This window comes from Solanum pennellii, chromosome 7 (assembly GCF_001406875.1).
Source record: "Solanum pennellii chromosome 7, SPENNV200".
In the NCBI taxonomy this organism is placed as follows: Eukaryota; Viridiplantae; Streptophyta; class Magnoliopsida; order Solanales; family Solanaceae; genus Solanum; species Solanum pennellii.
In genome coordinates this window covers 1,961,016-1,985,766 of record NC_028643.1, presented here as the reverse complement: position 1 = coordinate 1,985,766, position 24,751 = coordinate 1,961,016, and the positions used below count along the sequence as shown (strand labels likewise).

Here is a 24,751-nt window from a genome sequence, read left to right as displayed (position 1 = left end):
AATAGTATCAACTCATTGGCATGACCTGACACTCAGGCCCCGCACCTCACATCATCATCAAAAGATATAGTAAAGGTGTGTATTTTGAATATGCAACTGGTCATCAAAGGTAGTTTTCCATCGCACAAATGAAAAGATCAGGCAAGGCAATGTAACATCAAGAGAAGTTCTAACCAGATCTAGCAAAACAAGTTGAATGCTTCAAGAAGAATGCATGTGGACAATGCAAAAATATGAGAAAATCAAAGGCAACCCCATCACAGGAGGACCAATTCATATGCCTTCTGAATTTCAAAACTCAACCTTATTATGCAACAGCTCATTGCTTTAGGTTCATTACTGGCAAAAGCATAATAACATGAACCCAGAAATTTTCTTGATGCCATGGTTCAATAAATTCTACTAAAACAATCAATATTTTAGCAAAAAGTTCATCAGAAAATGATAACATAAAATTTGCATAGCGTGATCAAGAAATTACTCCAATGAGACAAGTTAAGGATAGTAGACAACCTGTTGCCCTACAACATCAATCCTGTCTATCCGCCTTATGGACAGCTTACCCTTTGTTGAGCGAACCAACAAATAATCAGTTGATGAGACCTTCTGCTGAAAAATCGGTGCCCTATACATATTTGTTTCAAGAGATGACTGGCTGCAACCAGGTTTTATATCCCCAAGGAAGGGGGATTTATCAGAAGGATCAAGTGTGAGTACACTCCCCAATCCAGTATTTCCATTGCGCATCAAGGTGCCTTGCTGATCATTTGGAGATAATTTTTGGTAGTAAGTACACAATCTTGCACCCATTCCAACATTTCCAAGGAGCAAAGGTCTCTCCTCACAGTATCTGCAAGTAGAAGAGCAGACAAAAATGTTGAGCAGACTAAGGAAAAACATCTTACAGTTTTATATACATGAAAAGAAGTGATAAAATTCTCTTTCAATATTTTAAATCAAAAGGTTTCACCAGAAACACAACAAGGTGGTGATGAATATATGTACCATGTGATTGCATATAGTGCTACGTTTTAAAATCTATCCAATTGTTATACAAAAAGGGGTCTATTCCTCACACCTAAAATTTAGATTGAAACAAAAAAAATCTTTATTCATCAATAACACAAAGGTGGTCACAAAAATATGTATGGATGTTTTTATAGAGTAGTCCTCTGTCAAATATATCCAGCTGCTATACAAAAGGGGGTCGTACACATTGCACCAAAAATATAGATGAAAGAAAAAGGATCTTTTAATGCTTCATATATCCACCTCTAGACAGATAGCATTTAAGATGTTATTTGCACAATTCACAGGGAAAACAATTGGCTTCAGTTACATCTCAGAAAGTAAAATTCTTCAGTATCCTACTTGGATATTTTGAATTTCCATTACAACAAGAAACAAGAAAAAGCACTTCCAAAAATTCATACCAATAAACTACTTATGTGCGAAACAAATCTCCACTTAACCAATGCAACAGACTAGTCAACTTTGACATAGATCACCTTTCTTATTATGAATAAAGGCATATTATTCATCTATCACAGCACCTAGAGAGTGCTGGATGTATATCAGTACAAATATTAGCGTCTCATCAGATCATCCTTATCATGGTAAAAATTAAAATTCCTACAGTTAGATAGTGATGATAATCAGACAACCAGTTACTTCTATTTAATAAATGAGAAATCCCCACGGACCAGGTAGTGCACAGTTTTAAACTTGGCGGATGATGGGTCAGTCCCTCCACACTTTACTTAAATAACAAACCTTTTCTACGACAGGGTTCGAACTTAGTGACCTGCGCCTACTCAACACATCATGTGTTGCACTTTTACCACAAGAATGAAACTATAGCCCCATAAAAATCAATCAATCTTGCATTCAATATCCACAATATGACCATCCTCTCTAATCAAATACCAGCATAATTGTTAATTACATTGATCTACAGTGCCACTACAAAGATAGTGCCTCTATTAGAACTCCTGCCATAGCAATGGCACCTGTATAATATTAATTTCTCACAACAAACTTAATAAGGACCATTATTCTCTTCTTTTTTTTCTTTTTTTTTTTCGAGACGGTAAAATTGTGTATATTCATTGAAACCAGTGCTTGGGTTGCACTAAACCATATTAACAGCTTGTCAAAAAGTAAGAAAACTGAATCTCAAACCTAACAGGAACCTAGGATATCTAAAATGGAGTCGGTGTCCTCTAAATACATTTGCTTGCACCAGAAACAAAAAAGTCTGATACAATTTAGTTTGATCTTTTGGAGATCACAATTCTTGCTCTCAAAACATCTAGCATTTCTTTCTTTCCAAACGGTCCACCAAATACAGGCTGGGACAATCCTCCATCTATCTCTATCTGCAGCTCCCACCCCTATTCTCTTCTTCTTTTTATGAAGGTAACATATGTTATATTATCAAAAGAGTATCCCTCAGACTGTGTTAAGAGAAACATAGTAGCAGGAACCTCAAAGAAAAAAGGCCAATTCCTGAACTAGTTATAATGACCCAATAATGTCAACTACAAAATCTACATTTTCTATTAGGGCCTTTTTACACCATAAATGAAAGTAAAAACATACATTTTTTTAATTTTCTGTTCTGTGTTAGCTACATGTTAGCTACATGCCTACATCTTCAAAACAACTTGCATTCTATTCTCTCCATATTGTCCACCAGATGGCTGCAGAAAAAACTCTCCATCATCTCTTCTGCCACTCAAAATTGCCGGGGTCATTTCAATCATGCTAACAACTCAGCAGATTTCCTAGGCATTATCCATCTGAGTCAGTTCATACCAGGAAGACCTGTCACAAAGTACTGGTAACTCTGCAATGGATAAATAGATGGCTAGTGGTTTCATTTCTTCCCACATAGAAAACATCTAAAACACAACTGCATCCCTCCCTTTATTAGCATATCATGTTGTTAGCACAGCCTCCTTACAAGCCAGCCAACAGAAACATGCCATTATGAGTGGTATGTTCACCTTCAAAATGTGCTTCCAGTTCCATGTCCCAAAAATGTTGTTGTTCAGACTTCTTTAGTATACCATATGCTGATTTCACAGTGAAGATACCTCTGCTGCCCCCTTTCCAAGTCAATTTTCCAACTTTCTTCACATTTCCTTTAAAACCATCCAAGAGTCTGTAGAAGTCAATCATTTTAACAACCTCCCAATCATTAAGATTCTTCTGAAGTTCAAAATTTCAACCTTGTAGACTGCAAACCTCAGCTACAGATGCTTGAGGTTGTAGCACCAAATTAAAAATAAATGGAAACATCTGTTTAAGGGATCCATTGCCAATACTATCATAACTACAGAAAGAGTTCTTTGCTCCATCACCAAACTTGATGCAAGTATTGTTGATAAGAACTGATCACTAACATCTTATTGATTTCCACACTACAACAACTACATACCCAGTGAGGTCCCACAAGTGTGGTATAGGGAGGGTGAAAATTACTCCATTTTACTCCACTTCTGTTTTCGAAATTTGATCAGAAGGTCCCTTCACTTTGATCAGAGCCCATTTTAGATGATTTTTCAAGGTTGTCTCCTCATCTGTTTTTTTTTTTTTTTTTTTTGAGAAGGAGGTTGTCTCCTCATCTGTTTCAAACCAGCCACCATATTTATCATCAATAGCTTTGGAAATTTTTTGAGACTATATAACTAAAGCTATTCCCAATATTCTTACCCAAACCCAACCCAGTTTCACAGTTGCAGGAAGACACCCAGCTTCCAGTGATTACCATTGAAGACTCAGCAAGTTACTTCTCTACCTCCATTCTCCCATCTTGATGTGTTCTGCCATTTACCTGGAAGAAAAATCAAAGAGGAATTTTGATTCGTGCATCTCATACATTTGCATCCCTAGTATCGTGTTCCAGTTATTGCTGGTCCACATACGAATGTCTGAGAGAAAAGTAACTCTTTGGCATCATCAAAACTTCCTACTAGGCACCTGCTCAGAACATCTTCTTCAAGATACCCGGACCATATATAACAATACGAGATGTGTGAGTGTTGTACAGAGCCGTGGAGGCTCCTTTTTCTCCATATTTATCTGCTTTGAAAGCTTCAAAATAGGACTGCTACTCTTTGGTTTTAATGTTTCTTTGTATAAACGGGTCAGCCCTGTTACAACTATTAAAATTTCATGGCATGTTTTCACATGACTGACAGCTATCCAATTTTAGGGAAACAGAGTAATGATGGACAATGAGGTACCACATCTCTTAACGTCTGTACACTGAAAATAAAGCAAAAAGTATAGTTTATTGAAAGGAAATGGAAGAGAATATGGGTAGCATTCACAAGCCATGCAACTGGTCTATCTCACCAGCCTCAACTTTCTCTCTATGAGCTACTCTTTTCTTGAAACTCTACTTCTTATGTCTTCAACGATAAACTTAAACAATCATTCTCACATTAAGATTCAGGTTTCACCAAAGCAAACCTAAGTCTGTGAATAAGCTGGAGAAGCATATATACATCTATAAATAAGCGGGTAAAGAGTCATAAGTGCGAAGCATTTTGACTAGTCCCTAAGCAACCAACAATCAGCACAAACAGATTATCCTAGGGGTAGCAATTTCAACATTTTTGACATACAGATGGTTGTGTAAACACTTGCCATTGTGTCAATATCCTTGTCACAAATATGTTTCAAGATGAGTGTGCCCCAGGTATCTACAACCCAATGGTCAAGTGAATGCCACAAGGCTACACAACCCACAAAAAGATGGAGCATTCACCAGAAGAGAAAACATGACCATCTTTGAGCCTGAACTAATCAAAGTAGAACAGCCATCAGAATATCTATAGAAAATACACAATAAATCTTTGAGTTTACTTACTCCATTAAGAAAACATGGCCATCTTTTGCGGAAAGATCAGATTTTTTTTTAAATGCACCAGGAGGACGCAGGGACTTGTTCTCACCAGGAAGCTTTTGTGCCCTAGGCAACAAATGTATCCTGGTACGAACAAGATGCAGCACAGAGTTTGGTGGCACATTTTGGGCAGAAAGAGATTTATCATCTTCAAGCTCCTTCCCACAGTAAATTATCTTCACTGGCTCAGACAGTTTGAAATCTATAGACAAATAACATGGTGAAAGTTAGTAATAGGCTAATAGCTGGGATATGAAGGTACTAAATAGATTTAATATAAGCGAAGTTAAGGAACTAAAGGCCTAGGAAAAATTACAAACCAAGCTTCTTGGATGCCTTTGACTTGAGGGAAGAAATGGTCTCCTCTGCTGCCACATGAAGTTTACTTCCTTTGCCACCCAAGCTTTTCAATATGATTTTCATTGGCCCTTGTGTAGGCAACTTTCTCTGTTCCTTAAGTACCACCTCATTGTCATGGGGATGCCATAAAGCTCTTGGCCGATGAAAATTTGCTATATCTTTACTGCAAAGAGGAACAAATCACATCAACAAACATTAAAAACGAAGCAATCAACCAATACATATGATATATCCAAGAAAACACACCTCCAAATCTTGTTAATAGAGGTCATTAGATAGTCTAACAAAACACTAATAGCAGTATGGCACTTATGAAGCTAATCCCTATGTCCATAGAGACTGATGCAAGAAAAAACTGTTTTTTCCCCTGGGTAGCTTAAGTCAACTGATAAGTAAATACAGTCCAAAGTTGTTCATTGAACTGCAAAAGCAAAGTCACTTCTGGCTACAAAACACGCAAATAAGCCTGAAAAGTGATGGGTTAAGTTTAGGTTGTTTAATGGGTTAACTTTGGTCTTTTTTCTTTTTTTGAAATAGGTAAATTGTATTCATCAGCATTAAGGGTATGCTAGCCACCTCCAAAAGAGATCAGTTACAAGCTTCCTTTCAAATCTACAATCTGGTCTACATCTTCTATTCGAAGCAGTTTACACCAAAGAAGTAAAGCTTCAATATAATTCCATTTTACTTTATTTATGGAATTGGACCTATCTTTAAAGCATCTCCCATTATTTTCCTTCCATATTGACCACCATATACATGATGGTATTAATCTCCACCATCTCTTTTGACTTTTACTTCCTCCCCTCCTAATCCAGCAACTCAAAAGATCCGAAACCATTTACATCAATGAAATTATTACTATATCAAAAAAAAAAATAGAGAAGAAATAACCATTTGTATAAGAAAGGGTCAAATGAAGTACACAAGACTTACTTGCTTAGTTTAGCCTTCATTGTCTGCAGCTTAAGAGCTGGTATTGAGTGCAGAACTTTGAGACCATGTGCCGTGCGTTTCTTTGAATGTGACTTTAGTTGCTGAGTTGACTTTCTGTTCAAATAATATTTATCATTGGCAATATTGAAACGCCCAGATAAACCACTGAGACCATATAACTCGGCAGAATCACCACTACTGGGCTTCACTAAACCAGTTGTGATCATTGCTCCAGCATGAAGCATAAGCTGTTGGCCGTCCCTGTTATCCAAAACTTCAAAAAGCATTTGTTCATCTTGAAGATCATATATGAGCTTTGGCTTTGGAAAGGGCTGATCTGGTTCCCAAATAATGTTGTCCACCCAAGATTCCTCCAGTATATCTCTATTTTGTAATGTAAGCTTAGTAAAACGCTTTAAGGCATCACTGCTAAGAATTTCATCAGTGTCTCCATCCTTCGGAGTATCTGTACTCTTTTGCCTGTCTGAATTCAAGCGAGACTCTAGTCTCAAAAGCTGAGGGTGATATCTTCCTTCTGATAATGAAATATCCAGGTGTCCTGAAGGTTGTTTTGAACCAAAAGGCTCCACAGAAACACTGCAAGAAAAAAAGGAGCTGTGACCTTTTTCATGGGGTTCAATTTCTTTTTCTGACTGTAAACTTTGAGACTCGGCCTCCACATTCAGTTGTTTATCAGTCAATGCTTCATAATCAGGTTCAGAAATCTCACAACTCTCAGCAGTATTATCACTCAATGGAGGAGAATTATCCCAAATAATTCTATCCTCCCAGTCTTGCTGGTCAAAAGGATAGAACTCAGGACAAATGGGTGAGCTCCAATCAGCAGAAAGATCCATTGATAGATTTTCTTTCATTGGTTCAGCACTACAACAGGGATCCTTTTTCTCGATTTTTGGCTTTAAGTCATCAGTCCCTTGAACTGTTCCTGGTTCATTATCCAGCAACGTTAAAGCACTATCATGATGTACATGGGTCATCCTCAACCAAGGAAACTCTTCATAGGACCCTCTCAGTAATTTAACTTCATCTTCTTCAACAATATCCAGCGTGTGCATGGCCTTGTATTTGTCTGTTGATACAAGAATGTGCTTCGGAAAGTCTCATCAACTGTACTAATACTACCAAACAGAACTGAAGAAAGAGAATTTTCTTATTAGCAAAAGGTACCTTTGGGAACAGAGCAACGTCGCTCCCTCTTCTCTGCTTTCTTCCGAGGTTTATGAAGGGCGAAAATTTCAGAGAACTTCAGAATTGCCTCCCCATCTTCGACACAAAGAACAGGTAGAGGCAGAGAGCTTTGACTATCAACTGGCTCTTCCAAAGCAAGAGGTTCTTCCTGACAACCAGCATAAAAAGCAGCACTGTTTAGAAAACAAGAGTTATTCTAAAGCAGACAACTGAATTAGACAACTATAGTCTCCATAAAGGGAACTTATCTGCAGTTGTTAGCTTATGCCAAGCATAGAGTAGAAGTACATAATAGAGGAGAACAATATTTCGAACAATTGATAGAACTCCTATCAAATAAACGCTGATCTACAGCGGAATAGACAGGCAGAAAAGGAAAAAGAGAGTGCTTTAATACTTGTCAACTTCCCAATAGTGATAAACTGTGAAGAAAAGAAAACAGAAGTAAAACTAAGTTTTGTATATTACTGAGAGGTCCACCAGAAATTATAGGATTTTAACTTACATAAAAATGCATATGCCCTGAGTACTTCAGCCACTATAAATACAATAATCCAAGGTATTTATAAAATGCATTAACTAGCATCATCAATCTTCGAGCATTAAAAGAAATTATCGTCATGGAAGATTATGAACTACTCAAATAGCTATTTCAGGAAAATCTCAAGAAGCCAATGAAAACCTTGATCATAAATAGAAAGTGACGCAAAGATATCAATTGTTTGATGACCTATTTCACAAGAAGGAAAGGACAACAAGTGAGAAAGAAAGAGATGACATGCACATCATGCTACAAGTCAGAATAAAAGGAACACAAAATGATAAGTAGTTCTTCTTATTAATTTGTAAAGGGCAAACCTCTTGAAGATCTTCACTAGATTCGGGAGCATCTATGGATATAACTTCTTCTGGAACCTTATTCCCAAGAAAAACGACTTCAGCTTCATTGTTGTATTCTCCTACAAACAGAACATGACAAATAGGTCTAACGTGAAGATGCAAAGAGAAATATTTAACTGAAATAATGCAACTCCAAGATTTATTCCTTTTCCTCCAACAGTAATCTCCCTATCGTTAATTAATTCCTCATATCTCAACAGATCTTGGAAAGCAATCAAATTTTCATATCTTAAGATCTTTTTTTTTCTTGAATGGAAGGGTACGGTCAGAAGTAATGTTCTTTGATAGTGTTGTCCAGAATATTTGAGATGGAAAACAAAGATAACAGATACTAATCCAATACATAACACAAAGTGCCTAGTTTTGATGTATATTTCGGAAGAAAAAAAGTTACATCTCCCTTTTTTTCTTATATTTTTTTGGGTCTGTTTTTCAGCGACAGAAGTTAAATACATATTCGGCCCTAAAATAAAAAAAGATGATTGAAAAAGAAAGAGTGAATTTCGTTTTTTCTGAGAGGCAAATCTGAGCAAGTATTTCTTCTCAAAAATCTGAGGAAGTACTTCAACGATGAGGGCAAATTCGGGACCAAATTCAAACAGAGAGCGATTGTTAAAAAAAAAAAACATGGTGTCCAGACCAGCTTGTGCTCGCCTCGACTAGTTCCATGTGATATCAGCTTGAAGAGCAGTTTGGCCCTTTTCCCTAAATATACAAGCTGAAGCAAAATAGAATAAAAGTACGCAATATGTCTCTTGTTATTCACATTCTGTCCATCCTATCCGCAGCTCCCTACCTCTTCCCACTGCAAAATCTATCTGCTCATTCAGAGCCCTGCCGTAGCGTCAAGGCATCTAACGCCCCCATGATCTTTCCCTCATAAGACCCCCTCTCACCAAAAAAAAAGTATTGTCTCATAGACTTGTTCACAGCTGCTGCAAACAATTTTATTTCACCAAAAGGCTAGAAGAAAAATGAAATTTAGCACAGAAAGCTGCAACAGAAAAAGAGTTTGAAAAAAACCTACCACAAAGATTTATCTCAAGGATCAACTTTTTTTTATCTTGTTTCTAGGATAATATCTTGCTTTCACAATTCTACTTTTATTTTCTGATGCCCCCTTATAGATGGGACTCTGGGTTATGTCAGCTTTCAATTTCATTTTAGGTGAGCAGCACTTTCTGTAATAGAACTGAGGTTTGTAACAAACTAACATGAGGAACTGCCCTTTAAATCTAGTAGTGGAAATCAGTGAAGAGATTAAAATATCAAAAGGTAAACTTATACTCCAAAATATTGTACAGTCATCAATACTTGTAACAACATAAAAGCATTTACGAAACACCAGTACCCAAGAAAAAAATGCTTTTAAACTAACCTTTTACAGGAGTAGATTGAACTTCAGCAGCTTTCTCTACCACCTCCTGTTCCTTCTCTTCATTATCATCCTCATCATAGTTTTCATCATCAAAAACAGAATCACGATTCTCCAAAGTAGTTAGAGAGATTTCTGTTGAAAAGTAATCCCTCTTCGGCAACAATAGGTCCTCTTCGGTAACAGTTTGTACCTCAGGTCCTTCATATTGCTCATCAATGTCCTCATAATCTACAGCGTCTTCAGCCTTCTCATCATAATCTGTGTGTTTAATAAAACAGAGGGAAGAAAAGTAATGAGAAATGACTTCTGAAAGAAAAGATGGGTCGAATTAAGTCTAATGGCTTCAAAATGATGATGAAAACCCAGTGTAAGCTCTATGAAACACTGAACCGTGTGCTTCAGAATGATGATGAAAACCCAGTGTAAGAGATTTCAGACCCATTAGTTTAATCTCCGGGGTTTACAAAATCATAGCAAAGGTGCTGGCTGAGAGACTAAAGAAGGTAATAAACAGAGTTGTAAAAAACCACCAGATGGCTTTCATTAAAGGGAGACAAATAATGGATGCTGCTCTTATTGCTAGTGAATGCATTGACAGCAGGATTAGAGGAGATGTGCCTGGAGTTATGTGCAAGCTAGATATTGAAAAGGCCTTTGATCACCTGAACTGGAGTTTCTTGTTGAACATTCTCAGGCAAATGGGACTCGGGAGAAGGTGGAACAAGTGGATAGAATTCTGTATCAAAACTACCAGGTTCTCCATCCTGATAAATGGAGAACCTGCAGGTTTTTTTTCCAGCTGAAAGGGGTCTGAGACAAGGGGACCCCCTGTCACCTTTCTTGTTCATCATAGCTATGGAAGGGCTAGGCAGTCTGATGAGAAGGGCTGCAACAAACAACTGGATAAAAGGCTTTAGCATTAAGAACAGGAACAATGAAATCTTGGAGGTGACACACTTATTATATGCTGATGACACTGATTTTCTGCGAAGCTAAACAAGAACAAATTTGCTACCTAAGGGTGATACTGGTGATCTTTGAAGCTTGCTCTGGGTTGAAGATTAACTGGGGGAAAAGCAATATTTTTCCAGTGAAAGAGGTGCAACAAATTCAATCTCTGGCAGGTATTTTGAGGTCCGGGATAGAGGAGTTGCCCACAATTTATCTGGGGATGCCATTGGGTGCTAATCACAAAGCTGTGAATATTTGGGATGGAATAATAGAGAAAACAAAAAAAAGACTAGCTCTTTGGAAATCAAAATACCTTTCCTTGGGAGGTAGAGTTGTTTTGATCATGCAGTCCTAGATTCTCTGCCAACATATGTAATGTTTTATCCCCCATCCCTGGTGTGGTGCGGAAAATCTTAAACAAGTTGAGAAGGGATTTCTTATGGCAAGGAAGCAAGATTGAGAAAAGTTTCAACCTGGTAAAATGGAGCGCAGTTCAGCAAAGCAAGAGTTTTGGAGGTCTGGGAGTGAGGAACTTAAAGCTTCATAATAAGAGTTCACTTACCAAATGGCTATGGAGATTTACTCAAGAAATCAGGCCTTGTGGAGGGAGATTATCCTTCATAAGTATGGTGCGGAGGGGCAATGGTGCACTAATAAAGTGACTAATACATATGGGTTGGGGTTTGGAAATCTATCAGGAATCTATGGACGACTCTCAAGCTAAACACCAAAGTTAGAGTTGGTAGGGGAGACAAGATACTTTTTTGGAAAGAGGACTGGAGCGGTCATGGCACACTTCAATCCCTTTTTCCAAGACTATTCTCAATAAGCTTGAATACTGGATGCAGTATACAGAAAATGTGGTCCCCTCAAGGGTGGAACCTCACTTTCAGAAGACCCCTAAATGATTGGGAAATACCATGGGTAGTAGATTTTCCAAAACTAATAGGAAACTTCCCGGGCATTAATACAGATTCAGACAAACTCATTTGGAGACACCACAATGATGGAATTCTCACTGTTAACAGAGTATACAAAAGGGAACTGTGTGTTGCTGGAGGCAGGTCAACTGGACCTTGGAATACTATATGGGAAAGTGTGGCTCCTAATAAAGTGAAATGCTTCACTTGGCTAGTAACTAGAAAAGCATGCTTGACACATGAGGCATTGCAAAAAAGGGGGTTCATCATAGCATCTAGATGCCTCCTCTGCAAGGAGGCACTAGAAACCAACAAACACCTTTCATGCATTGCAAAGTAACAACACAAATTTGGGCTATGTTCACTGCCATTGCTGGAATCAATTGGATCATGCCTGAACATACTGCAGACTTGCTTAGCTGTTGGATCAGAAGAGGAGGAAGCAAAAGCCAAAAAATATGGTGGAGGACAGTCCCAGCCTGCATCTGGTGGACCATTTGGAAGGAGAGGAACCAGAGGATCTTTGAAGGAAAAGAATCCTCTATTTTGAAGATTAAGTGGAAAGTAATTACTTTACTAGGTTTTTGGTGTAAAGAACAGAGTATAGAAGAGGAAATCCAATTATTGGATTTTATAGGCTTTTTTGTGAGTATCTCTCTTCTCTTTTTGTAAAGTACTTGGAGGTGGCCAGCATAGCCTTAATGCTGAAGGAATACAATTTACCAATTTCAAAAAAAAAAAATTTAGAAAACAGAATAAAGACCTAGAAGCCCATTGGAGCTTGAACACACCAAGGTCCAGATATAATAACACAAAGAAGGGCCTATTTGGAAAGCCACCTGGTAATTGAATTTGGTGTAATTGGTGCAACTATTGATGTGTTTGGTTGGTCATGTAATTACTTGGTTTGCAGGTAATTGGGTGTAATTGGCAGGGAGTAATTATACTCTCCAATTCCCAGGGAGGGACTGTGAATTGTTGGTAATTACATGGTGCAATTACAAGGCACAAGCTGATTACTTTTTAATTTCTTTATTTTATTATTAGTTTTATTTTCTTTAATTTATACTTTAAAAAAAAATTTATTTTTATTATTCTAAAAATTCCTAATAATTTATTTTCTATTTTATTTATATTTCATTTCCTTCGCATTTTCAACCTTTATTTCATGTGATTCCATACAATTTTACATATTATCTATTTTCTTATACAATGTTTTTTTTTTTCATTAGCATAATTTTGTTAGTATTCTAACTTTTAAATTAGAGAATTCATTGCTAAGTAAGGTTATAGTTTATTTTTCTCTTAAATAATATTTATTTATGTTATGTTGAAATTTTGACATAATAATATTATGTTAAATTTTTTGTTTTGAATTTAGAACTTATGTTACATTTGCTTTAGTAGTATTGACTTGAGACTTCACAATGCAATTCATTTATTTTTTAGTTAGACTTGATAGATTATCATTTTGTCTAATATTTTAACAATTAATGACATTTTATTAATAATATTAATTTTTTTGTCAAACATGCATTTCATGATGTTCATAGAAATCTTGTACTTTTAGTTTTTATGATTAATTCAATTGAAATATACTAATTTAAAAAATATAAATCAATTATTTTTTCATAATATTAGTTAAGAACATATTTATTAATTATGTGATATATTTTCAAAAGACAATATATGTCTTAAATATTTAATTAACATCATTATAAAGCTACTTATTTGTTTAATATAAATTTTTAAAAATTAACTTTTATTTTTAAAATTTAATATAATCTTATCATTGCAATTGTGCATCCAAACAGTACATTTTTAATTGCACTGTGATTAAATTGTAGCAAACAAACAGGTCACTGTAATTACTAGGCTGGTAATTACTAACCTAGTAATTACACCAATTCCAATTACCAGGTGGTTTCCAAACAAACCGAAAATGCAGAAACATAAGAGTTTCTGGCAGTCTGGCACGCAAAAGACATAAAAAGTCTGTTAAACAAAAGAATGTCAGCTGCAGGTTAGTATTGCTAAAGAGATCCATTTGGTAGAACTTTTTGATGAAGTAACTAGAGATCCATTTGGTAGAACTATTTAAATATCAGTGTAAAAGAGAACTTTTATAGGATGAAAGAGAAGGACAAAAGAATTGTCAATGGAAGTATCAAAGAAACTGCATCAGGCGGCATTCATGGAGAAACATGTACCTTGTTCAGCAGCATCTGCAGATTCTTGTGGGGACTTCACCGACAACTGAACATTCGAGGGGAACAAACATGGAGAAAATATTAGCACCAAATCTAATCAGATGAAATTTGGGTAACAATCATTCATATTTGTACTACCTCATCCGAAATACAATTCCAAATAAAATCATAGTGATAAAAGATTGGGTCTACACTTCTCAGAAGATATAATTCCAAATTATTGAGACGAAAGAGTTCTGTTACATACATCTATCTCTGTCAGAGACGGACCAAGCTTGTCAGCTAAAGCAGCAAGATGCTCCTTGGCGTCCTGAAAAACATAATTTCTATAAGATTTTGTCCTCTTCATAAGCAAAGAAGACACCAGGAACAGCTCAAACAACGGAACATGCGAGATCTGAAAGAGAAAATTGTGGAGCATGAAAATGCAATGAGTGATACTTCCACAAATAGGTGGTTAACCCTGCCAGCATCCTCCCTTGGATGAGATTGTTAAGATATTAACTACAGGAAACACCTGGCTCTTGTTGCAACTGTACTTATCGAAAGAAATACTACTCCTGGGAGTCGTTTGGTAGCTGGTTAGGAGGTAATTATTCATATATAACTTCCTGCATAAGTAATAACATGTTTGATTGCATTCTTTTACAACATACCCAGAGCAATCCCACTAGTGGGGTCTGAAAAAGGGTGGTGTGTATACAGACCTTACCCCTATCTTGTAAAGGTAGACAGGTTGTTTCCAACAAACCCTCGGCTCAAGTAAATCACATCATAGCATAACAAAGCGGGTTCGAAAAGGAAATAATGGAGAGAAGAACAGTACCAACATTAGTATTACAATAACTGAAGCAAATGAAATAACATGTACCAATAAAAAAGGATAATACAGTACAAGAGTAATAATAATCATAACAGTTATAATTATAACACTGATAAAGAAGCTAAACAACACCCAACTACATGCTAATCTTCTACCTTAGTCCTCGACCTCCATAACCTCCTAACTAGGGTCAGTATCCTCGGTAAGCTGCAGGTGTGTCATGTCCAGTCAAATCACCTACCCCCAATACTTCCTCAGCCTACCTCTACCTCTCATCAGCCTCACGATAGTCAACCTCTCACACATAGCCATTGGGGCATTTGACCCTATAATTTGCAACTTAATTCACACTCTGTTTTGCTTCACAAAAACATTTGACCCAGTAAAATTTGCAACTTAATTTTGGGGTAGGCAGCATGGGCACAAAATATTTGAAGCAGGAGTGTGTGCTTTTAATTAGAAACAGATTTTCCCTTGGGAAAAACTGTTAACCTTCATGGTCCTCCCAAAATTTTGTACTGGATTCCAAGCGAGTACTCCTTAGGTTTTGCTCCTAGCGACAACTAAAATAAACAAAAGGGAGCTTGAACACTTCATGACCCTCAATCAATGCCCAACCTAGGCTGACCACTTTCCACATTAAAATAGAAAAGATGGCCCATGTGAAGGTATAATGGAGAGTCCGAAGCCAAAAGGGCAACAAAAAATTTCAAAATTTCCAGAAGGGCAACAAAATTAGTTATCAAACCAAAAGGGTAACAAATTTAGACACCGTTTAAATTAGGTCATCCGCCGCAAAAAGCGGAACCAATGCGCCTTGTAAGACGCAGCAGCCTTGAGCCTTGTAAGGCCCGGCTGACATGCGCCTTACAAGGGCACATTGGTTTTGCGGCTTCTTTAAAGTAAATTGTTTTTCCATATAGAGTTTTAAAATTGTGTTTGCATATTGTTTTAAGTTTATTTTTTTAAGTAAATTGCTTTCCCATATAGAGTTTAAAAGTTGCTTTTGCAAAGTAAATTTTTGTTACCCTTTTGGCTCCGGACTCGTATAATGGAGTTGCTTATGCTGAAATACCAGCAAATGATTATCCGGTTAAGTTCCACTGCTACTTGGAGACACTTTAGTACTTGCTAACATATTAATTTGGGGCTCACAGCATATTGTATGACAGTCAAATTACATGGGGAGAAAGGAGCAAATCACCTCGTCAAGGTAGTCAACATCGAGATCACCAGAGTAGTCAACATTTCCAAACATAAATCCCAAAAGTCGGTTACCACCGCCAGCTTCCTCATATTCTTCCTCATCATCTGCAAAAATCAGACATAACTGTCAGTTAAATCACACTGAGATTGCAAGCTTCCTCACTTGCAGAAACAAGTAGAAATAATGGGACGCTATGATGGACAGAAGAACTCAGTCCTGTAGGCCAAATCAGATCGTTCTTTGCTGATACACTTTCGCTGTAAAAAGGAATGGATAGTGTATAATGAACCCAATTACAGTTAATGGAGTTTCTTGTATAGTATAGCCAGGATTGTTTCCTTTGCTCCTTTTTCTCTTTACCAGTGCTCTGTTCTGGATTCTTGTTTGAAATCACAGGCACATTACTGCTGGTTTTGGACATCAATAATACTTGCCCATTTCAAAAAAAATAGTAAGAATAATGAGGCCTATTTGGTGGATCTACAAGGCTTCAAAAAGACCATATGTCAGTGTAAAGGAACTCAGCTGGAAGACTAAGGATAGAAGCACTAAGAACAAAACTTTTTAAAAGTAGATAAGCTACCAAAAATATGCTCCCACAAAAAAAAAATCATCTATACATATTGGAAGAATGACATAGCTTTTAATATAGAAAGAAGGTAAAAGGTTCATTCAATGCTCTCACCAACCACAGTTTGCCGAACAATCCAGACTATTTAGGAAAGACTCATTGTGAAACGACACTCTCCTACAATGAAGGTGATCTCCACATTACAGAACCCCATGGAGCGAGAGACACCGGTCTTTTTAAGAGATGCATAGTGGCTTCATTTAAAGAGGGCGAAACAGAACTCTCTTCTTTATCAGGCATCAGGAGATGGAGTGCAATTTCATTTGATAAAGCAGTATTTGGAATAAGCATATATGAGATGGCAAACAACTCGTTTTTGTTCGAGTTTCCCAACCGGAACATGGCTGAACAAATTATCCAGAAGGAATGGAGATGGGGCGAAACCAAAATCTATTTACATTGGTAATACCCAGTAAAAGGATGCAAAAATTTGAATCTGAAATCTAAAACCACTTGGATCCGAGCCTTGGGGGTTATATTACAACTTTGGTCATAGTGGATTTCCACAGAAAGGGTTCATTTTAGTGCTTTTTGAAGGAGTTTCAGGACTTCATATAAACCGGAGGAAAAACCAGTTGTTCCCAATCAATGAGGTCCCTGGGTTTGACTGAAATTCTGGAAGGGGAAGTAGGTTCCCTGCCTACTATGTACCTACGTATATCTCTAGGTGCCAAGTCAAAGGCCATGAGCATTTGGAACTAAGTGATTGAAAAGTGTGAGAAGAAGTTAACTAGATGGAAATCTCAATATATCTACTTAGGCGGCAGAGTCACTCTCATCAATTCTGTTTTGGATGCTCTCCTAAGTCTAGTGTTAGACGGCGAAAGGCGACAAGGGTCTGGCGAGGCGCTCACCTTTTTGAATGAGGCGCCAATTAATACCAAAAACGTAAAATATTTAATTGCTTATATAAATATCCAAAATCTCAATAGCAATAACATATATTATTAGCAAATACTATATTAATTAGCATGGAACTAAATTGAGTGGGGTAGAAATAAATATAGAAGGATTGAATTTTAAAAAAAAAAAAGCAATGCTGTCAGTTAACAGTAGCTTCAAAATAAGAAAGAGAGTCTGCACTTCTTCTTCTGCATATGAAAGAAGACGAGAAGGACATAAAAAGAGCAGAAGAAGAAGAAGAAGAAAAAACAAATCTTAAACCGTACCTGCTGGGTGCTGAGCAGATGAGGTCTCTTCGTCAGTAGTGAGGAGAACTGGAGAAGAAAAGAAGAAGCAAGTCGCGAAGTAGTGAGGGAAGAGAACAGGAGAAGAGAGTAGCAAAGTAGTGTGAGGGAGGACAACCGGAGAAAAGAGGGTCGCAATGGAGAAAAGAAGTCCCATATTTGCAAAAACATCAAATAAACCCTAATATTGCCTTTTAATTATTAAATCAGATCTTTCTAAAAAAAAGAATAAAAAGGTGACGCCTTGCCACGCCGTCGCCATTCGCCTTTTTATCGTCTTTTGTCGCCTTTCTGAACTCACCACGTCAATAGTAAAAGGCGACGAGCCTCGCCTCGCCTCATCGGCTTTCAGAACACTGCTCCCAACCTATATGATGTCTATATTTCCATTCCTGATGGAATGATAAAAAGTTTAGACAATATTAGGAGAGATTTTCTTTGGAAAAGGAGTGAGGAAAATGTCTCTACTATTCGACACTTGGTCAAACGGGACGAGGTTCTTTGGGGAAAGAAGCAAGGGAGTTAGGAGTAAGAAATTTCAAAATACAAAGCAAGGCCCTTAGACTGAAGTGGTTTTGGACATACTCACAAGAGTCTCAAAAGTTCACTGGGCAAAGTAATTAAAGCTAAATATGGAGAGGAGAACAAATGGATGACAAATGAGGTTCTACACCCTATGGTGTAAGTCCATGGAGGTCTATTAGAATATTTTGGCGTTTTTTGAGAAATAACACAACTGTGAGGGTAGGAATGGAAGTAAGACATCCTTTTGGGCAGAGTTATCAAAGGCGCGCTTTAAGCGCGCTTAAGCCCTAAAGCGAGGCTCAAAACGTGTTGAGCGCTTTCTCTCGCTTTATGCGCTTCAGTGTCGTCATCAAGGTTCGAAGACAAAGTTTTCCTTGCCAATGAGCCTCTTATGAAGAAGCGACACTAAACAATTGATATCTCACTTTATCATAAATTTTTTACAATTTCTTTGGTCATTTATTTGTTATTCATGTTTATAATTATTAGCCTTGGACTAAAAACATACATTTTATTTTTTTCTCTCTTTGCGCTTAAAGCCCCCATGGACCTTAGAGGTTTTTTTGCAACACTGCTTTTGGGAGGACAAATGGTTGGGACATGCTAGTTAAAAAAATCTTTTCCCTGAGATGTATATTTTGGCAGTACTTCAACAAATGAGTGTAGCTGACAATTGGACACAACAAGGATGGAAAGTCCAATTTAGAAGGAATTTTAATGACTGGCAAATTGAAACTGTGACAGAATTTTTCAGAGCTCTGTCAGAGTTCAAAGGGACAAAGAAAGAGGTTGATAGACTATGGTGGAACAAATATAGCAAAGGCATGTTTAAGGTGACTTCAGCATCAAGTTTTTGAACAAAGGTGGCCTACAGCCATCAAAATGGCCATGGAAGCAGATCTGGAAACAAAAACCCCTTCAAGGTGGCATCTTTTACTTGGTTACTGGCAAGAGAGGCAGTCCTGACACAAGAAAATTTCAAGAGGAGGAAATTTTCTATGAGCTCGAGGTGCTATTTGTGTAAAGAAGAGGTTGAGACAGTTAGCCATCTGTTTTTACAGTGCAGGATAACAACCTAACTTTGGAGGATTTTTATCAGCCACTGGGGTGTTGTTTAGACTATGCCTAACAGAATGACCCACCTCCTCTACAGTTGCAAAGAGGTAGGTGGGGGACCTTCAGACAGAGATAGATGGAGGATTGTCCCAACCTGTAACTGGTGGACAGTCTGGAGAGAGAGAAACGCTAGATGTTTTGAGAGCAAAAGTTGTGATCTTCAGAAGATCAATCAAGCTTTTTTGTTCCTGGTGCAAACAGATATAACTAGAGGATACTGAGTCAATTATTGAGATCATTGACTCTATTTAGATTTTAGATTCAGAAATCTTGTTTTGTTGATAAGTTGTAATTATGGTTTTGTACTGGTTTTGTCAATAAATATGAATATTACCTTTCTGAAAAAAAATCATGGATGCGCAAAAACACAAGACTGAAATTGCATATAACTTGTTGATTATGAGATCCATTGCAACCATATGCGGGCCAAGAAAGTCAAGCTATAAAAACTAAACATACAAGCACAAGACTCTGACAATTTCCTTTACTTCTGTCCACACTTCATATTTATTGTTTGACAGGTAAATGATTTTACACACTACACTTATTCTTGAAAGATAAGCAGTAACTTCTAAGCCACCAGATCACAGCTCTCTTTCTCCAACTTGTAGGCACTAAAACCACTCTTATTTCTGTCAATAAAACGATCAATGCCTCACACTACCCTCCCCCCCCCCGGCACACCCCAACACACATACACAATTTCCTATTTCATATCTAAACTAGTCGAATGAGCCACTTAAGTTTTCATACCTAGTGAAGAACAAGGCGTGATCAAGATTCCTCTGGCCCACCTTTCTTCGTTCTCTTTTGAATATATCATCAATATTAGGACTTCAAAAATCAACCTTGGACCATATTGCACTAACCGAGCAACCAAACTTCTTAAATATTTTTATGATAAGATTATTTATTTACAGCAAATATTGCAAAGCAAGTCTTCAAATGAAACGGAATACATCAGTTAGACAGACCAACCAACCAACCACTATTTCAATAGCATTTCAAGCTTGGATTCTTAAAATCCCACCCACACCACATGAAATAAAAAAAATGAAGAAATAATTAAAGAAAAGGTGACATCCTGACAGGATTCCAAGCTTCCCTTATCACTCAACTAAAGGGGGAAGAACACAGTCATATGCAGAGAAGAAGTATATAGAACTATCAACAGCAAAAAGATGATGTTGATGAGGATGATGATAATACTAATCACAATGACAAATAAATAAATAAATAAACAATAATATCAAAAGCTCTGTGCGAATACAAGAATTGTCTTTCCTAACAGTTACAGAATAAAGGAGAACTAAACGTCCTCATAATTCATATCAAAACCAACTATAATTATTGGTAGGCAATCCAGGAGCAAACATCTGTAACGAAGTACGACACCACATATGTTCAGACTTCAGCATTCAGGTTGAAATGAGACATCAATCATACAGAAGCTCCTCCAACAATCTTAGTAATTGTTTCAAAGATGCAAGATTTTGATGTAGTTCTTCTTGTGATGAGGTCACTGAGGTTATACAACCAGGTGATCCAAGTAATAGAAAAATTCTATAGAGAATGTTACAAAAACCGAAGCAACTTTAAGTTACCAGTTCCAAAAAAAAAAAACCGAAGCAACAAGGAAGCCTACCACTAAACCTCCATGTTACATATTTAACTTGAAAACTCATCAACAAGTATTAATCTAGAAAACCCACTTGTTTCAGATACAAGGTTTCTGCCCAATTTAACTAGACATAGGAACATAAGATTTACAATATATACCTTACTAAGAAAAATAAACATTTTAGATACACAGTCACCAAAAAAAACACCTCCCAAAGCACTCAAGGGTGTAATCTAAATGATGTAGGTACAGTTAAGACTATGGGATTCCAGGGTCTGAATTTGGAAAAAAAAAACTAGGTGATTTCTTTCAATTTGCCAAAGCCTTGTTAGGAAAATGCAAGTACTTGGTAGAAAAATTGGGGTGCAAGTTGGATATCAGAAAGAAACTTGAAGCGAGAAGTCTTTTCGCTGAGATAAAGGCATAAAAATCAGAAAGAACAAATAGAATTAGAATCGATTTTTTAGGCAGTGGGTCAAGCTACAGACTTTAGGAAAGTATACTTCAAACAATTGCATCCTCGCGAAAAGCTTTTGAAACAGCTAGATTAGTCTAGGCATTATCGAATCAAAAAAAAGAAAAAATTTTGGAACTCCACTTTTCGTATTATCTTCCACAGGATACTGAAATTACTAATTTTCATTGTAATTTGTAAATTTTAACCCTCTAAATACTAAGTTTTACTTCAAATAAGCTTTGAGCTTCGCTCTAGGCTTCACCTCACTAAATTGTTTAACAACAATTCAGTATTCTTCACAAAATTACTGACTTTTCTTCATCCAGCAGATAGTTCAATAATGACCTAACCCAATGTAATTCCACAAGTTGTCTCTGGGAATGGTGGTGTGTATGCAGCCTTACCACTAACTCCTAACTATCAAAGAAAGCCAAAAAAAAAGAAGAAAAACTATTACCTTCATCACGCTCATCCCGAGATGAGCCACCAGGTTCATAACCCATATTTAGGTCAGCAACTCTGCAACAAAAACACTTGATTATTCTTACACTAGTAATGAACCAACCAAAAACACCCAACGATTCTAATTCAGAAAAGAACCTCCTTTACTCCCTCCCCTCATCAAAAAACACAAACCAAACTATAGTTTCAAATCTTTATACTCCAATTCATTCCAAGAAACGAAAAGGGTACAATTAATTTCACCAAAAAACGAAAAGGGGTTGTTTAATTAGACAAAAATAGATGATTAAACCTACAAAAAGATGAGAAAACATACACTTCAATTCGTAGAAAGCTGAAAAGTTCCTCTTTTTCTTTGTTTCTTTTTCGAAATTTAGCAAAACTAAAAAAAAAAAAGGGTGTTAAGATAACAGCAACATCGACAGAGTGTTCTTTACAAGAATTTGAGAAGAGATTTTGGGTGTAAATCAATCTATTTATACAGATTCACTGCGTTCCCTTCTCTTCCCATCTCTGTTCGCTCTAAAGAAATTTTTGGTTTGGGCGCAGAACAGAGTTTTGCCAAAACGGGTTCTTTCGTTAACCCGATTCATGTACGGGTCGATATAAAAAGAAATATTTTTATTTTTATTTCTATGATTTTTTACTTTTTCTCTTTATGTAAAAGTCACATTAAATATTAAATATTTTACTCAATAAAGTATCATTTGATTAGGTAAATTTTATTTTATGGTAAAAATGAAAGAAAAATACTTTCCTAAGAGCAACTTTCACATATAGCAAACATAAAATTCATATTTGTATGTTATAGCAAAGTTTGCATAATTGCACTCCATAACAAACATATATATATGTATAATTCAGTATATATATACAATTAAAACGAAGTGTATAAAACGAGAAAGAGAAAGAGACTTGGAAAGAGAATTGTATAAAACAAAGTGTATAAAACGAATTGTATAATTATAAGTGTATAAAACGATTATATACAATTTGAATTTGCATAAAATGAGAAAGAGAGAAAGGCAAAAGAGACTTGGGTAAGGAATATACAATTGAATCGAATTGTATAAAATGAGAAAGAGAGAAAGACAAAAGAAACTGGGCAGGGGAGTCTTTTTATTATACAGTTATAAGTGTATAAGACGAAGATATATGTATTTGCAAGTGCATATACAATTTTCTCTTGCTTTATACAAACAGAAACACAATTTATACAATTCATTTCTGTTTGTATAAGCGATAGAGGCGAGGATGGCGAGCGAGATCTGGGAGAGTGGAAAGCGATATCTAGGAGAGGAGAGAGAGGAGAATGAAAATAATTGTATATATACAATTTTTCTCGCTTTATACAAATAGAAACAAATTTTATACACTTGTGTTTGTATAAAAGTGAGAGAAAGCGAGAATACACGTATCAATTTCGAGTACATCACTTTGATCGAGAATCGTGTGTATCTCAGTATCTATAACAACTCAATTTTCATTATATCCATCTCCTCAATGTATTTTTACGCCTTCAATATCTTTTGAACTATCTAACATGCTTGCTTCAATCTTGTGATCCACATTGATCCACTTTTGCCATAATATACATGAACCACGACTAAAAAATTTGGAGTTCATTTTTTTTTTAAATGACAAAAATTTCACTTTTAAGTTCTCTTTTTACCATTATCCCCTAATAGTTTTATAAATTTTCAAAATTCCTTATTTTTGCGCATCAGATTAATGTATCAGCGCATCAAATTAATGTATCTCGCGCATCATATTAATGTATCTTGCGCATCATATTAATGTATCTCGCGCATTATATTAGCGTATCATGTATAACATGTACGTCAGATTAGTGTATCATGTATAAATGTAATATACCTTACTTAACGATTAATGTATCTCGCGCATCAGATTAATGTATCAACGCTTATATTATTGTATCGGTTTGAGGGATTTCTGCAATTATAGACTTATAAGGGACAAATGATAGTTTTGCCTTAAAAGTATGTGATTTTTGTCATTTGCCCAAAAAGATATGATTTTTTAGCCCGATCCTAATAAACATGTTGGTCTATAGGCCTTCAGCAATATGTGTTGGATAGGTCCGTTGGATAAATAAAAAACAAAATATAAAATAAAGAGTTAAAAATAATAAAAGTTCAAACTCAAAGAAAGTGTGATCTATTTAATATTATTACCATATCAAATCATTATTCAACATGATGTACGTGTTCTCGACAAGTATAGAAGTTGAATCTATTATGAAAATATTCAAACACTTGTGGCTATGATTTTTATCAAACTGATATATGTTTTTTTTGTAAACATAAATACTATACGCGGTCCTTAAATTTAATTATTTTTAATGTTTAACTAATTGCTATATTGCATATAAACTGTAGAATATGATAGTGCCTAGTCCATATTTATGTTAATATTTTTATGGGCAACTTTCACATATAGCAAACAAAAAATTCATATTTGTATGCTATATCAAACTTTGCATAATTGCGCTCCATAGCAAACATAAAACTGCATAATTCGATATACATATACAAGTGTATAATTCGCTGGCCTATTTCGCTGCAATTGTATAATTCGCTATCCTATTTCACTGCAATTGTATAACGCACAATTGTATAATTCACTGCCTATTTCGCTGCAATATTAAGTGTATAGCAAGAAGATATATGTTTTTCTCTCGCTTTATACAAAAACAGAAACACAATATATACACTTCTGTTGTATAAAGCTAGAGAAAATTGTATTTCACTGCAATTGTATAATTCGCAATTGTATAATTCGTTGACCTTTTTCTCTGCAATATTTGAAGTAAAATGTTTGTAAATTGTATAATTAAGTGTATAACACGAAGATATATATTTTTGCATGTGTATATACAATTTTCTCTCGCTTTATACAAAACAGAAACAGAATTATACACTT

The 24,751-nt window shown here is 36.1% G+C and overlaps 1 protein-coding gene across 3 annotated transcripts in view; it reads right to left on the bottom strand.

The window, feature by feature from the left end:
- LOC107025862 (transcription initiation factor TFIID subunit 1) overlaps positions 1-22,391 on the bottom strand; it is a 31,132-nt gene extending 8,741 nt beyond the window's left edge. For all 3 annotated transcript variants that reach the window (XM_015226631.2, XM_015226632.2, XM_027918605.1), the window contains exons 1-12: positions 22,125-22,391; positions 21,804-21,865; positions 15,807-15,913; positions 14,027-14,089; positions 13,780-13,825; positions 9,699-9,956; positions 8,279-8,379; positions 7,400-7,568; positions 6,212-7,301; positions 5,236-5,438; positions 4,880-5,117; positions 514-850 (exon numbers count right to left, since the gene is read on the bottom strand). In XM_015226631.2, the coding sequence (XP_015082117.1) occupies positions 514-850; positions 4,880-5,117; positions 5,236-5,438; positions 6,212-7,301; positions 7,400-7,568; positions 8,279-8,379; positions 9,699-9,956; positions 13,780-13,825; positions 14,027-14,089; positions 15,807-15,913; positions 21,804-21,849 (2,658 nt within the window). In that variant the 5' untranslated portion in view covers positions 21,850-21,865; positions 22,125-22,391. The remainder of the gene's footprint in view (positions 1-513; positions 851-4,879; positions 5,118-5,235; positions 5,439-6,211; positions 7,302-7,399; positions 7,569-8,278; positions 8,380-9,698; positions 9,957-13,779; positions 13,826-14,026; positions 14,090-15,806; positions 15,914-21,803; positions 21,866-22,124) is intronic.
- Positions 22,392-24,751: the final 2,360 nt, after the last annotated feature.